Raw genomic sequence first — 14,429 nt, forward strand, 5'->3', positions numbered from 1 at the left:
TGATTTTGTTAAGTTAAATTAGTTTATTTTTCAATAATACTGAGCTGAAATAACTTGAGTCTTAGTGCAAAGCAAGGAATAAACTTTACAAATCAAAGTACTGTAGCTTAAAGTTCAAAACATTTTCAAAATCCTCAGTTTTTGACTCGTAAGCTACAGACATCTTAGAGATGTTTTAATTCAGCACCTTCGGAACATCGTGCCTATTAAGATACCTGTTAGTTTAATAAAAAACAAACACAACAACGAGAACTTCCAATGTAATGAAATATATTTTTATTACCACCATTTTTTCAGGAGCTGGTAATAATCCACGAAGTTGGAGCAGCAGATTAAAAAGACATCTTACATTCCCTGGTTGATGATTGATGAACCTATGCTGGAGTTTAAGCAGAGTTTAAAGTGGCACAGAAGTTTGAGTTGATTTTTAAAAAAAAATGTTCCTGTATGTGTCAGACAAAATTGGTGTTCATTTTTCAAAAGTAATTTAGTCTGTGTGGATTGCTTTTGTAAAGTGAGCTATATGTGTAGCAGCAGTAGATGTGTTAGTGTAATACCTGTACCAGTTGCTTACTTGCTGCTTTTTAACCGTTCTTTGACTCAGCATATCTATAATATATGCTTAAACCCCGTGTGGTTTTTTGGTCTGAAAGCCCTGTTGAAAAGATAGGCTCTTTAATGCTTTATGAAAGGTTAATTTGAACAGAATTTGGGAAAGATACCACTATAGAAAGTGACTTCTTATACGTATGCTGTTTACTGCTTGTTAACATTGCCTCCCTATTAAAAAGCAAAACAAAGCTACACTTAGAAGCCTTGTTTCCAGTAATATTTTATTTTGACTATTTTTTGAAGATTTTATCAGATGTGGCTTGTGGCATCGAGGCCTTGTTTCTAGTAATTTTAAAAATATTTTTTTATTATTTTATTTTGACTATTTTTTGAAGATTTTTTTCAGATGTGGCTTATTTTATTGTTGTAATCCAGTAGTGGCTTTCATCTATTTTCTCTTATAAAAGCTCATACACAGATAAGTATTTGAATGGTTTGTTTTCCTTGGTAAAAAAAAGTCTTAGCTGTACTTTGATATGACACAATCAGGTATGTGGTACTTTTTGCAGTGAATATATAAATGAGTGCATGTAATCTTTTTTTATTTCTCAAATGCACATTACTGTAAAGCCTTCATTGCTTGTCAATACTTCTCTTAGATTACTAATTTCTATGATGAAAATGACTAATTTTCGTGAAGACTAAACTATCAAAAATGTGTACCTACACATATATGTAGATGTATAATATGGCATAATATGTATGGCTGCATATTTCTGTCATTTTCTTTGGCTGTTCTGTACGTATGTGTGTGTTAGTACCTAGGTTAATGAGTATTTCAGTAACAGAGTAGTTAAAAAAACAGCAGTGCAGGGAGAACATCCTTAGTCGTATACAGGAACAGCTAAGGAAAAGATGTTGCACCTCTTCTAGATTCATCATGCTTTAAAGCACTGGAATGTAATACACCTACATGATTCCAGAATCCAAATTTCTCCCTTTTTTTTCATGAATGCGTACACCACAGAAGATTGTGTATCCCAATTCAAAACCAAGCATTTTTCATCAGCTGGGTAGGTAGATTACAGAATTCGTCATTAGCAATTCCATTTTTTCCCTTCAACTTTTTTCTCTACTCATCTTCTCATTTCTCTACCACTACCTTAGGAATTTTACTGTTACAGAATCCTTTGACTGCTTTATGGAAAAAATTGTGAGCTGAGGATATTATCAACTCTTGATGGTATGCTTTGGGCAGTTCTTCATTTGGAGGTCTGCACCAGTGGTCTCTGAAATGTTTGCCTAAGATGAAATGATTTTGTCATCATGACTTGGTCAGTAGACTCATGTAGAACAAGTAATTCCTCTAGTTTGATCGGTCCTGGGATGACTTTTGGAACATTGCAGATCTTTGTATCTTTAAGAGACAAACATTTCTGATAATGAATGGCAATGAATGAATAACACAATGTAAGGGTAAGTTTCAGTACCCAAACTTAAGATTTTTCCATGTTATAGCAAAATTGGCCATTGAGGGTAGAGTAGTGTTGCCCTTTTTTAGTTCCAGTTTTTCTCTTCTACCTTGATAAATAGCAGGAAAGGCTTTGATAAAACAAATGTGCTTCTATGGTAAACATAATTATTTTCTTGGTATGCAAAGATTTCTCAAATTATAATAGGTTTTGATTTCGATATAGTTTGCAGGCCAAAAGCACTGTGTTTATCCCTATGAGGATCTGTCACCTCTTACCCCAAAGAACACAAGTTTTTGAAGGATGTAGGAATAAAGTTACTGCTTACTTACAGAACTAAAGCTACATGGGACTCGAATCTTATGTCTTCTACTTTAAGAGACTCCTTAAAACTGCTGATAGAATGCGTTCATCAGTTGATGAAAATATGGAGGTTCTTGGCTGGCATCAGTTCATCACATAAGTTTGGAAAGATTACAGCTAATCGGTGATTGGTCTTTTATCCCAGCAGAGCACTTTTCTGAGCATAGCTGAAATCCTACCTAAACCAGTCACAGAATTTAATTTGAATTAGCAAGTTCATCTGCCAGGAAAGAAGGTGCTTTTGTGAACCCCAGGGGTTAGGCATGCCTAATACTTTTAATTAGGAATCAATTTAATTTTAGTTCATGTAATTTTATTAATTAATTAGCCTTAATTGAGAACTAGGCCTAATGCCTAGTTTTGTTTGAGCTCTCTGAAGCAATTTAGGTGTGTGCTAATATTATTAATCTCAGATATCAAAGCAATGAAATGTAACTCTGTAGTCAAGCAGCAATTGTGATTTCCTGATATTAGAACTTGTTGCAAGGTGGGCAAAGTAGATCCTCCTCACTGTTGGAGCTCATTCGGGCACAGATTGGGACAGTCTTGCAGCATAAGGAAATATTCTTGTATCTGGGTTTGGTATCATTTCAAAGATGGCAACCCACGTCTGGGCCGAGGCTTCCGAATTCATCATTTCACAAGCTAGTGCTTCATTTTTTCTTTCAGTAGTGCTATTTAAATTCCTATCTTGGAATATTCTTTTGCCTTCGGTTTGTTAGCAGGGAGGTGACTGTATAGGCATCCCACAAATGAAGGTTATGGGTCTGCTCAGGTGGTCCAATTTTCTTTAGAACACATTTCTCATGTTCAAAGATCTGCCTATGTCTTCTTCAGCCTCACACTCATGGGAAGTTATAATTCAGAAGTAAAGTATTTAATTACCAAAAATTCCAACTAAAATAAATTATTAATTTATTCTACCTGGGACAAATTTCCACTAGCCCTCTTTACAGGATATTTTAGCTTCAGTTAGTTGGCATATCTCCACATAAATCAGGAATTACTTGGGGCTTGGTATTTTTGGCAGGTTGGTTTTTAGCTATTACTGTTCTGTGCCTTTCGCTGATTTTAGGTCTTTATCATTTCCAAAGTCATTTTGACCGCACAGTATGAAGTAAAATAAAAAATATAATCTGTATCTGTTGATCCATTTACATGCATAAATAGCATATATGTGTATGTCTGTGTTGTGTACACACTTAACTTGGTGTCTAACGTGTTAGATTATTTGTGTTAATAAAACTTAAATTTGGAAAAGGATAGCGTTCCTGTAGGTTTTTTTTAGCCACCACTTTAAAAGTTAATTGTAATAATTATACTGGAAAACAAGTAAATTGTATTATTTTGAGTACCATGAATCATTATTAATCTAGAATTCATTACATAATAGCCGCAAAATATTATTGAGTTGATAAAACTGTGGCCAGTATTCTAGAACAGAATCTGATTTTGACTTTTTGTCAACATAACAACCTCATATAATTGTTGCCATAGTTCCACAACTTTATTAAATGTTCTTTTTTTGTCTTCTTCATAACACTACCAGTTAGTAACCATAAAGCTTACATCCCAAGTAAGTGTGTTAAACTTTACTACATATTACTTTATAGCTAGCTTTTTGGATTCTTGTGATGAAATGCTTATGATAACACTTGCCTGCAATGTCTCCTTTCCCATCAGATTCATCTTCTCATACAGCTGTGGGGCTCTTGTCATCTGCTATTTCCCAAGCCACAATTTCCTCATCAGTTTGTGGCTAAAACCCAAATCTTGATGATCCTTTTCCATCTAGTTCAATGTTGATCTTTCATCTTCTGCATTCTTTTAACCAGAAATCTTTTGCCAAAAACCTGACAAGATTGTACTGGGCGTCATCAACAGCAACATCAGGCTTGATTTCAGTGAGCAAAGATGAAACAGCTGTTTCATTGTCCAGATCAGCACTCAAGCACTCAATATTTGGTCATAATTTTTTCCAGCTTTGTCTGGCTGTGATAGCCTTGATGTTTTTCACTATATGACTAGTGGTGTAACTTCTTATTATATTTTGCTGATCCATTTCTTCAGTGGTTCAGAAATAGATGCTGCTTCTTCAGACAGTATTTCTATCCTATTGTCTTCTGTACTGTTTTGTATTGTCTGTGTTCATTTTTCAGAAACTCTTGCTTCACTTTGGCATGCCAATGTTCTTGCAATGTTATGTCCAGAATTGCCAAATCATGGCTCAACAGTTGCTGTGATGGGAAAGCTGCAGATGGCTTTGCCTTCTGAAAGTTTGTATCAGATAAACTGCTAAATTTTGAAAATAAGTGATGTAAACTGTCGGACGAAAGTTTACAAAACCTCAGACTCTCTCTGTGTCCAGCTCTGGAGTCCTCAGCACAGGAAGGACATGGACCTGTTGGAGTGGGTCCAGAGGAGGGCCACAAAGATGATCCGAGGGCTGGAGCACCTCTCCTATGAAGGCAGGCTGAGAGAGTTGGGGTTGTTCAGCCTGGAGAAGAGAAGGCTCCGAGGAGACCTTATAGCGGCCTTCCAGTACCTGAAGGGGGCCTACAGGAAAGCTGGGGAGGGGCTGTTTGCAAGGGCATGTAGCGATAGGACGAGGGGCAATGGATTTAAACTAGAGCAGGGTGGGTTTAGATTAGACATTAGGAAGAAGTTCTTTACAATGAGGGTGGTGAGACACTGGAACAGGTTGCCCATTGCCCAGAGAGGTGGTGGAGGCCCCGTCCCTGGAGATGTTCAAGGCCAGGCTGGATGAGGCTCTGAGCAACCTGATCTAGTGGAAGATGTCCCTGCTTACTGCAGGGGGGTTGGACTAGGTGACCTTTAAAGGTCCCTTCCAACCCAACACATTCTATGATTCTGTGCATGCAGATAGTATTTCTGTGGTGTAAAACTTGTCTTTTCAAAGCTGATGGGTTTTTTTTTGTTGTTGTTATGGCTAGAGGACACTGAAGTAGCATGTTACTGTATTCCAGGATGACTTTTTAGGGCTTTTGGAGACAAAGCTGATGACTGTATGTTCAGAGGGAGGAGGAGATGAGAGTTCTGTTTGTCATTGACATTAGTATTTTCCTATTAACTTTGCATACCACCGTATATATAAGTTGATTGTTTTCACTGGAGTAGGATTAAATAGTTGATTGTCTTTCACATTTTAATTTACTTTTATAGTGGAAAATAGCGAAGGCGTTTGGAAGTCATTCTCCTTCAATTAAATGATTTTTCTGTTTGTTTTGGGGTTTTGTATGTGTGCACGTGTTGCACGCTGCTTGATTCAGTGATCTGTTTTCTATTGGAGAAAATTTACAAGCACATTGCCTGCCTCACACGAATTTGTTTCCCACAGAGATTCCTAATGCAACGTGTGAGGTTTCTCATTACCCAGCTATATGGATTACATTTTCGCTCCAATACCAACAAAATTAAATTACACAAAAAATGATTAAGATGCAAATAATCCTAATGTCTGATCTTTAGAAAAAAACTTATGTCATCTTTAAATGATAACCCTCTGCAAAATCAATGTTAGAAATATTCTGCTTTTGTCAACTGGGATACATCTACAATGTACGTAGCAGCTAATGCTACAGCAAAATGTTAACAGCCAACTGTACAGCAAAGTTGAGGATCCAATTTTTTTAAATGATTTTGTCTTTTCTAGCTTGTGGAGCCATTTTTGGACCTCCAGTTCCAGAACCCGTGTGGATTAATACATGTCACTCTTTTCTGATCTTAAAATAAGGATGCAGTCCTTCAAACTAGATTTTAATGCCTTCAGTTTTGCTTAACAGTGTGATATTTTGAGCAATTTGTCATTTATTGATATGCTTGAAAGAGAAAACAATTCAAAATCCTTAGTGGTCAGAATTAAACTTTATATTTAAAATGTGAGGAACAAATATAATAATGTGTAAATAACAATGCATCTTTTCTTTCGAAGCTTAATGAAGGTTAATAAGTTTCTTTGCAAAAAATTTGGGTTCTTCATATCTGGCTAAAATTGTCCAGTTTCCATTAAACATTTAGATAATTATTTTGCTTTGGGGTGATCATCCAGGTTTATTCATACGCATTTTGATTGGTATTGATTTTGATTCATACGCATATTGATTGGTATTGATTTGGTGCTATTTTTAAGTTAATAAGTTAGATTTCACTTTTTTGTAACCATAGAGCTTTTCTTCAGACTAACAGGCCTAACAAAGAATTCCAAGTGCAAGTCTGAATGTAGTGTTACAGAATTTGTTTACAAAATATATATGCTCCAATCATTGTTTCAAGTTGTCTTCCATGCTTTTCAAAATATGTAGTTTAAGACATGCTTCTCGTGAGAATTTCATAATTCAATATTAACATGTTTTCGTTGTGAGTGGTTCACGAGGCGCTTCTTTTTCTAGCAGTCTGTAGGAACTGTTCCGCTTGGTGTGTCAGTAACTCGCAAGAAAGAGGATGAAGCATCAGTTGGAAGTGCCCCTTTGGCAAGGCAGCAGTCAAATCAAGCCTCTGAGTATGCCAGCAGTCCTGTCAAAACCAAAACAGTAACAGGTACGTATCAGGACTTAATTGAAGCGAGCCATTCTGCCTTTGCAACTTCCCTCAATAACATGCATCCACAATTGAATATTGTGCAAATACTGGGGAACAACTTCCAGTTTTAAAGAAATAGTCTCCCAGGAAATCACAACTTTTTAAATTAATGATAATCAAATTTGCAATTTTGAAATGTATGTTCAATTTTCTTTTCATTTTTGTTTAGGTACTATCTTTGGGGCCCTGATAGTTTCATGTAACACATTTTCTAAAACAAGATAAAGGAGATGTTTTCAATCGAACATCTGCCATTTGCCTTGATATTTAATATTTTAGTACATAATTTTATCAGACTTTATACACTGTGGTTAATCTCTCTGATTTCAGTCAGTCTGTTCATATTGCTTAGTCTGGCATGTACAGAAGTCAAGATTTGTGCATAAACAGTTAAAATTCACTGTTTTCAAAATCACTTTCCCATAGAAAAGGCATTTATTGGCACTTCTGTTTCTGGAGCTCAAGAAATTATTAAATTTAGGAATATATTCTGGCCACTTAAGGGTGCAAAACTTAAACTTTGTAATCACTAATCAAGATGATATGGCTTTCTGGGATTTTCTAGGCTATATATTCTTATAGTACTGTCTGCAAGTAGTAAAGTAGGAGATCTTCCAAAAAAAGCGACTATCCAGCTGAGACTTTTAGTAATCCTTCTGAAATACAGTGAACAAATTCTCTTTTCCTTTGCATTGATGTTTATTTCAAGATAATCATGAAGTACTTCAAGATGTTGTCTGCTGAAACTGAGATTACAACCTTGTCTGTTAGTGGTAGGGTTAATTGTTATTTTGAGGTTAAAAAGGACTAAGCCCAGAAAATCTGTTTGCTGATTATGATGTGGGTTGCCATGTTATCATTGGTAGTAAAATAATTGATTCATTTCAAAGACTTCTTTCTATTTCACTTGTGAATATCCTTTATTTTTAACGTTTATCCTTTTATATTTACCATTCATTTATGAATTTCCTTTATTTTTGCCTGTAATCAAATCACTGTACTAAGTATATTCTTTTTAACTGTACTTATCACCTGTTCTGCTATATCAACATCGTAAATGATACGTTTTGTTTCTTCTTGAGTTTAATTCTACCTGTGCCTGTCAACAAAGCACAAAGGCATAATTAATTAGAGAAACTTTTGTGATTTTGAATATTTGATGTTCAAAACCAGCTATTTGCATGAACAGGTGCTAGACTGGTTTGTGTTAATTACCAATTTATAAAAGTATGCATGTAGTTTGCAGAAGTAGCTTTGTACTTTAGTTTTGAAAATTGGTGTCCTAGTCTGGTACATGCTCAGCTTGGTAGCCAGTTTTGATCTGCAGCCTTTGTTATTCTTCATCTTGAGTATTATTTTTTGTGCAGTAACAGTCACACCAGAATAGTCTACTAAAAGAAAATGTTATTGTTCAAAATCTAGAAATGCCATGAATGTCAGGTTTGCTTTTGTTTTGGGTTTTGTGCGTGAGAGCAGAACTGATAAAACAAAATGATAAATTATAAAAAAGTCCTAAAAGCAAATGAAGGATTTCTGTGCATCTCAACTTCTTCCACTTTTCAATTTGAAGTCAATATCAAGATGTGTTTTCAGTTACTTAGTACAATACACATTGCTGCAAGAATGAAAAGTTCAATTTTAAGTTTCATTAACGTTAGCTACCATTTACTTATTCACTTTATCCAATAAGTTTAGCCTAAATGCGGTGGTTTTTTGTGACTAAGCAGATTTTTACTTCTCTATAAAACAATTTCATGGCATAGAGTTTGATGCTAATAAATGAAAGGTGATAGCACTAATTTTCTCAAGAGAACATTGACTAAGCATTTTCTTTTTCGAATGAGAAGCAGTCTTTTGAAGAAATTACTAAATTTGGTTTCTTTAATTATCAACTGTTTAAATTTGTTGAAAAAATGTTACTATTTTTTTAAGTGAAGCTGCATACGTATAGCAGAAGGGTCTATTTTGTTTGTTTTTAAGATGCAGTGTGCCTGACTGCTGGTTTGAAGGCTGGCCGGTGTTTTAAAATGTCTACCTATTTGTTACACTCTGGAGATAAAATGCTAGGTGTAAAATGCCTGAAGTATTTGAGATTTGTGTGCAAAAAATGGCGAATAAAAATATAAAATGAATGCCAAAGAGCCAAAGCCTTGTATATTAATGAAATTATTTAAAGGGATGCTATCAGTCTGCTTCAGTAGACCATACAGATTTCCCTTAATTAAAGAAAGAAAGGAGAGCCATGTGCCACTACAGTGCCATGCAGGCTTGTTCTCTGTGTAGCCTCCTGAAACGTCATGCCATGTTAGAAGCTTTTCCTGTAGAGTTCATCTTGTGCCCTGTTTGACGGAATTGGCTTTGCACTGGAAGATTCAGGGGACAACAAAAACTAAGACGTATGTCGCGTCACAAAAAAAATAATCTCTGATTACAAAGCCATCAGTTACAGTGGTTAGAAAAGGTTGGATGGATACAAGTGTGAAAGGTGAGATCTTATTCTCAGAGAAGTTTCAGTGGATCCTTCCTTTCACAATTCGTTTCTTTACAGGTATATAACGTGCTGGGATATGGTGAATTGAGTAACCAGTGCCTGTGATTCTTCTCCTTTCTAATTTTTCTGGGTCCTTGCTCCCACATTTTTTTGCTTTGTTTCCTTTCTTTTAATTTCACCTACTTTCTGTCTGAGTTTTCTTTCATTATTTGCCTCACCTTTTTAAACCAGGAATATCACAATGATTATAGGTCTAGGATGTATAATGCTGCAAAGCATTCTAGGTAAAAGGGGCAATGATCCTTGTAAGCCTCACGTTTCTTAATCATCAAGGCTCTAGCTACAGATGCATTAAGTTATCAGACAACTGAGATTCCTACATTGATAAAACCGAGATTCCAACACTGATAGCAAGCACGTATGCATAGTCTTTGCAGATTGAAAGAGCTTGTATCTTAAAATCATGCTATTCAGGTGGTGATTTTGAATTTATCCTTTTCAAGCCTAGCATGGTCTCAGCAGTCGCTCCCTTGAGAACTGCTAGAAACCAACCCTATGTATTAAATGAGAGCAGTTTGTAATCACAGCTGTAAAATGATTTAAAACATTGATCTTGAGTTCACTTTATTAGTTAATGGCTGCTGAGACCTTGCCAAAAATGAAGCATGGGAAAAGAGCAAAACTACTATTTATATGGTATCTGTCTGTGAAAATCCAAGGTTTCTGTTCTTAAGTCTCAAATTGTAGTTATTTCTAAATCTCCTTAACCACAGAGGCTTCAAAAACAGAGTGAGATAATAGAATATGTAGTTTGAAGTTTGTATGATGTGGCTGTGAACAAGCAAGGTGATAAAGAATATTAAAAAAAAGTGTTTACCTCAATTCCTTCATCCACCCACTTCTCCCATTCTCAGCAATTCAGCAGTTCCGTGTTAGTTCAATGAAAAGTGATCTGCAGACCCATAGCTATACATAGAAGTAGCTCTTTTATGTAGCTCTTATGTCTACATAGCTCTTACGTCTGCATAGTGGCAAAATGATTGCTATATGTGTATGCTGAATTATATGTAGCATACCTATAAAGGAAGATGCGACGGGCTGCAGTAGATGGATAAGGCATTCTTTGAAAGCTGTCCTGTGCACACTATTGAACAACGATTAAGCCAAAGTGTCTGTTTTCACACATTTAAGATGGGCGCTCATTCATTACTAAAGTAACTTGTAGATTTCTTTCATATCAAGTTACTAAATTATTATAATTATTTTCACTTTCTTTGAAAAATATATTAACATCTTCCATGCATAAAGATGAAATTATTTTGGGGTTGTTCACTTTTTTTTGTACTGCCTCCTAGTGAGGTCTTTTTGCAGCCATTACACTGACATTTAATTTCACCAACATCTAACGTGACATCCAACATTTAGCAGTGCTTGGAAGTAACAATGATGTCCCAGGCACAAATTTGATACTGTTTTGTGAGGTATAACCCAGTGCCTGTGGCATCTAAGTTTTCAGCAACAGTAGAAAAGTAGCCTCACACGTGCTCTTTAGTATGAGGAGCGCTTTTAACAGAAGAAGCTACTTTAGAGAAGCCGAAAAGGTTATTGATTTTTTTCTTGCTCAGAATCCTGAAAGTTGACTTTTCTTATAGCCACAGGATAGGTAGGTAAGTAGAATTCAGTGTGGCATGTAGGAAGTCATGAACCTTTCAGCTGGAGTAGGCCCTATAGCCTCTTACAAAGGCACCTTAAAACTAAATGCCTTGTCCTGTAACTGAAACTCCGCTTGTCACATAAAATGTTGCTGATCCCCGTTATGCAACAGCCAGGTATTTGATCATGGTACCGGGGGTGACTGCATTTCAGCCACGTCATCAGTGTACGTTCGGGCATATGACAGCAGGCAAGTGGTTTTCATCACTAGGTCTAGCGCCTGTGACCAGAGATTGCTCCATTTTGTTGTCTGGTGGACAGATGGCGAGGGCACTTGCAAAAGAGAATTAAACAATGGTGGGTTTTGGACAGCGCTTTTCCATAGGCCAGGTTGATCGGGTCCACAGGTCAGAGAGGGCACTGGTCATGTAATTCCACTACAATTTCAGTATTACCATGGAATATCAGTTCCAAATTCAAAGCCAAGAAGAGAATCCGGCATTGTTTCATTCTGCAGGAAGTGTTTAAGTTGTGGGTAAGAGTATGTGCATATGGAGAGAAAGATAGGACACGAAATCATTCCAGTTTGGAAAAATCTCTTGTCTTTTGGAAACACAGACATTTTGTTCTGTGGAACGATTGTTCTTGCAGAGAAATAATTGAAGAGTTTTAAAGTTTCATAAGTGCTAAGTTACACCTGGTCTACTACTTGTTTCTATTTCAAGCAGATGGAGGATGGTGTCATAACAAGAAAGTTCAAAACTCAGTCTTAGATGGCACTTATATTTTCTGTCCTCTATAAGTGGTCTGATTTCTAATAAGGACAGAGCTCCTGTTGCCAATTTCTACCTTCTTTACCCTGCTTATTTATTTTCCCAAAGCTTAGAATCATAGAATCATAGAGTTATTAGGGTTGGAAGGGACCTTAAAGATCATCTAGTTCCAACCTCCCTGCCATGGTCAGGGACATCTCCCACTAGATCAGGTTGCTCAGAGCCCCGTCCAGCCTGGCCTTAAAAACTTCCAGGGATGGGGCTTCCACCACCTCTCTGGGCAACCTGTTCCAGTGTCTCCCCACCCTCATGGTGAAGAACTTCTTCCTCACGTCCAGTCTGAATCGTCCCATCTCTAGTTTTAATCCATTCCCTCTAGTCCTACCATTACCCGACATCCTAAAAAGTCCCTCACCAGCTTTCTTGTAGGCCCCCTTCAGATACTGGTAGGCCACTATAAGGTCTCCTCGGAGCCTTCTTTTCTCCAGACTGAACAACCCCAACTCTCTCAGTCTGTCCTCATAGGAGAGGAGCTCCAGCCCTCTGATCATCCTCGTGGCCCTTCTCTGGACATGTTCCAGCACATCCATATCTTTCTTGTAGTAGGGGCTCCAGAATTGGATGCAGTACTCCAGGTGGGGTCCCACGAGAGTGGAGTAGAAGGGGAGAATCACCTCCCTTGACCTGCTGGCCACGCTTCTCCTGATGCAGCCCAGGATACGATTGGCTTTCTGGGCTGCTAGTGTACACTGATGGCTCATGTTGAGCCTCTCGTCTACGAGCACCCCCAAGTCCTTTTCTTCAGGGCTGCTCTCAAGCCAGTCACTGCCCAGCCTATATCGGTGCTTGGGATTGCCCTGACCCAGATGGAGGACCTTGCACTTGGTCTTGTTGAACTTCATGAGGTTGGCATGGGCCCACCTCTCCAGCCTGTCAAGGTCCCTCTGGATGGCATCCCTTCCCTCCAGCGTGTCAGCCGCCCCACACAGCTTGGTGTTGTTGGCAAACTTGCTGAGGGTGCGCTCTGTGCCACTGGCCACGTCGCTGATGAAATGTTAAACAAGGCCAGTCCCAGTACTGATCCTTGAGGGACTCCACTTGTCACTGGCCTCCACTTGGACATGGACCTATTGACAGCCATTCTTTGGGTGTGGCTGTCAAGCTAGTTCTTTATCCACTGAATTGTCAGTCCATCAAAGCCATATTTTATCAGCTTGGAGACCAGGATGTCATGCGGGACAGTGTCAAAGGCTTTGCTCAGGTCCAAGTAAATGACATCAGTTGCTCTCCCCTTGTCTATTGATGTTGTGACCTTCTCGTAGAAGGCCACCAGGTTTGTCAGGCATGATTTGGCCTTGGTGAAGCCATGTTGATTGTACCCAGTCACCTCTTCATTATTTTTCTGCCTCAGCAGTGCCTCCAGGAGGATCTGCTCCATAATCTTACCAGGCACGGAGGTGAGACTGAATGGCCTATAGTTCCCTGGTTCCTCCTTCTTTCCCTTTTTGAAAATGTCGGTTATGTTTCCCCTTTTCCAGTCAGTGGGGACTTCACCAGACTGCCATGACTTGTAGAAATGTAGTATCATCTTTGAAATATGTATCCTGTCAAATTTGATTTATATTGACCAGCAAATGCAAAAGGAATTAGATGACAAGGAACTAGTTGCATATATATGCATAGAGTACAGGATTGCATAAGCCTTCTTTCCGTAGGAAAACAGGCAAAGAAAGATCCCCACCTTTCCTTTCAGTCACTTCCTAATATTTGATAGTGTAGATATAGTAACACACTTATAAGTTGGTCTTTACATACTCACTTTAGATGGGAAGTGTTAGTAATTTGATTTTGAAAGCTTTAGTCAAGTAATTCTTTAAATTCCTTCAAAGTATACGCATGAGATACTTCTGAACCACTATTAAGTACTTCTTCATAAAAGTGGAGAAAAGAGGAAGCTTTACATGTAGATATGTCTCTTATTTACACCAACTGATGCTGAGTTAATGTTTTCATTTGAGATTTCATCTTAAGTTAATAAACTTTCTATTGAGTATAGTGTGGCAGAATATCACCTGTACTTAGTGAAACTGGATGCAGTTACTGATTTATTTTTTTTTTTCTAAAGTACAACTAGAATGCCAAACTATATTCCTGCTAAAATGAGCTGTTGGAATGCAAAAAACTGGCAAATGTGAGAGAAGTCTGGCTGGTGAGAAATCAATGGATTATCTGAAGTATTTGAATTAGTAGGTTGCTATTTCTGCTCAATGAACTGAATGATTATCGTTTATTCATGCCTGCTATGAAATTTATGACTGATGATTTATTTGGGAGGATGAATGAAATTCAATAGATGCTAAATAGGGATAGTAAAATATAGGAATTTAAATCTCATGCTCATTTACCTAGGATGGCTGAAAGTACTAGGATTTTTATATTTTTATAAATGGGATTTAGTTCTTGGAAGGATTATTTGAAAGGAATGTCTCCAGGCACAGATGACTTATAGTAACTTTTAAACGGCTG

The 14,429-nt window shown here is 37.4% G+C and overlaps 1 protein-coding gene across 3 annotated transcripts in view; it reads left to right on the forward strand.

Annotated features, from left to right (window-relative positions):
• VPS13B (vacuolar protein sorting 13 homolog B) overlaps positions 1-14,429 on the forward strand; it is a 479,360-nt gene that overhangs the window by 216,476 nt on the left and 248,455 nt on the right. For 2 of the 3 annotated variants that reach the window (XM_063327260.1, XM_063327262.1), the window contains exon 21: positions 6,797-6,944. In XM_063327260.1, the coding sequence (XP_063183330.1) occupies positions 6,797-6,944 (148 nt within the window). The remainder of the gene's footprint in view (positions 1-6,796; positions 6,945-14,429) is intronic. The other variant, XM_063327261.1, reaches the window with a different exon arrangement.

This window comes from Chroicocephalus ridibundus, chromosome 2 (assembly GCF_963924245.1).
Source record: "Chroicocephalus ridibundus chromosome 2, bChrRid1.1, whole genome shotgun sequence".
NCBI classification, from domain to species: Eukaryota; Metazoa; Chordata; class Aves; order Charadriiformes; family Laridae; genus Chroicocephalus; species Chroicocephalus ridibundus.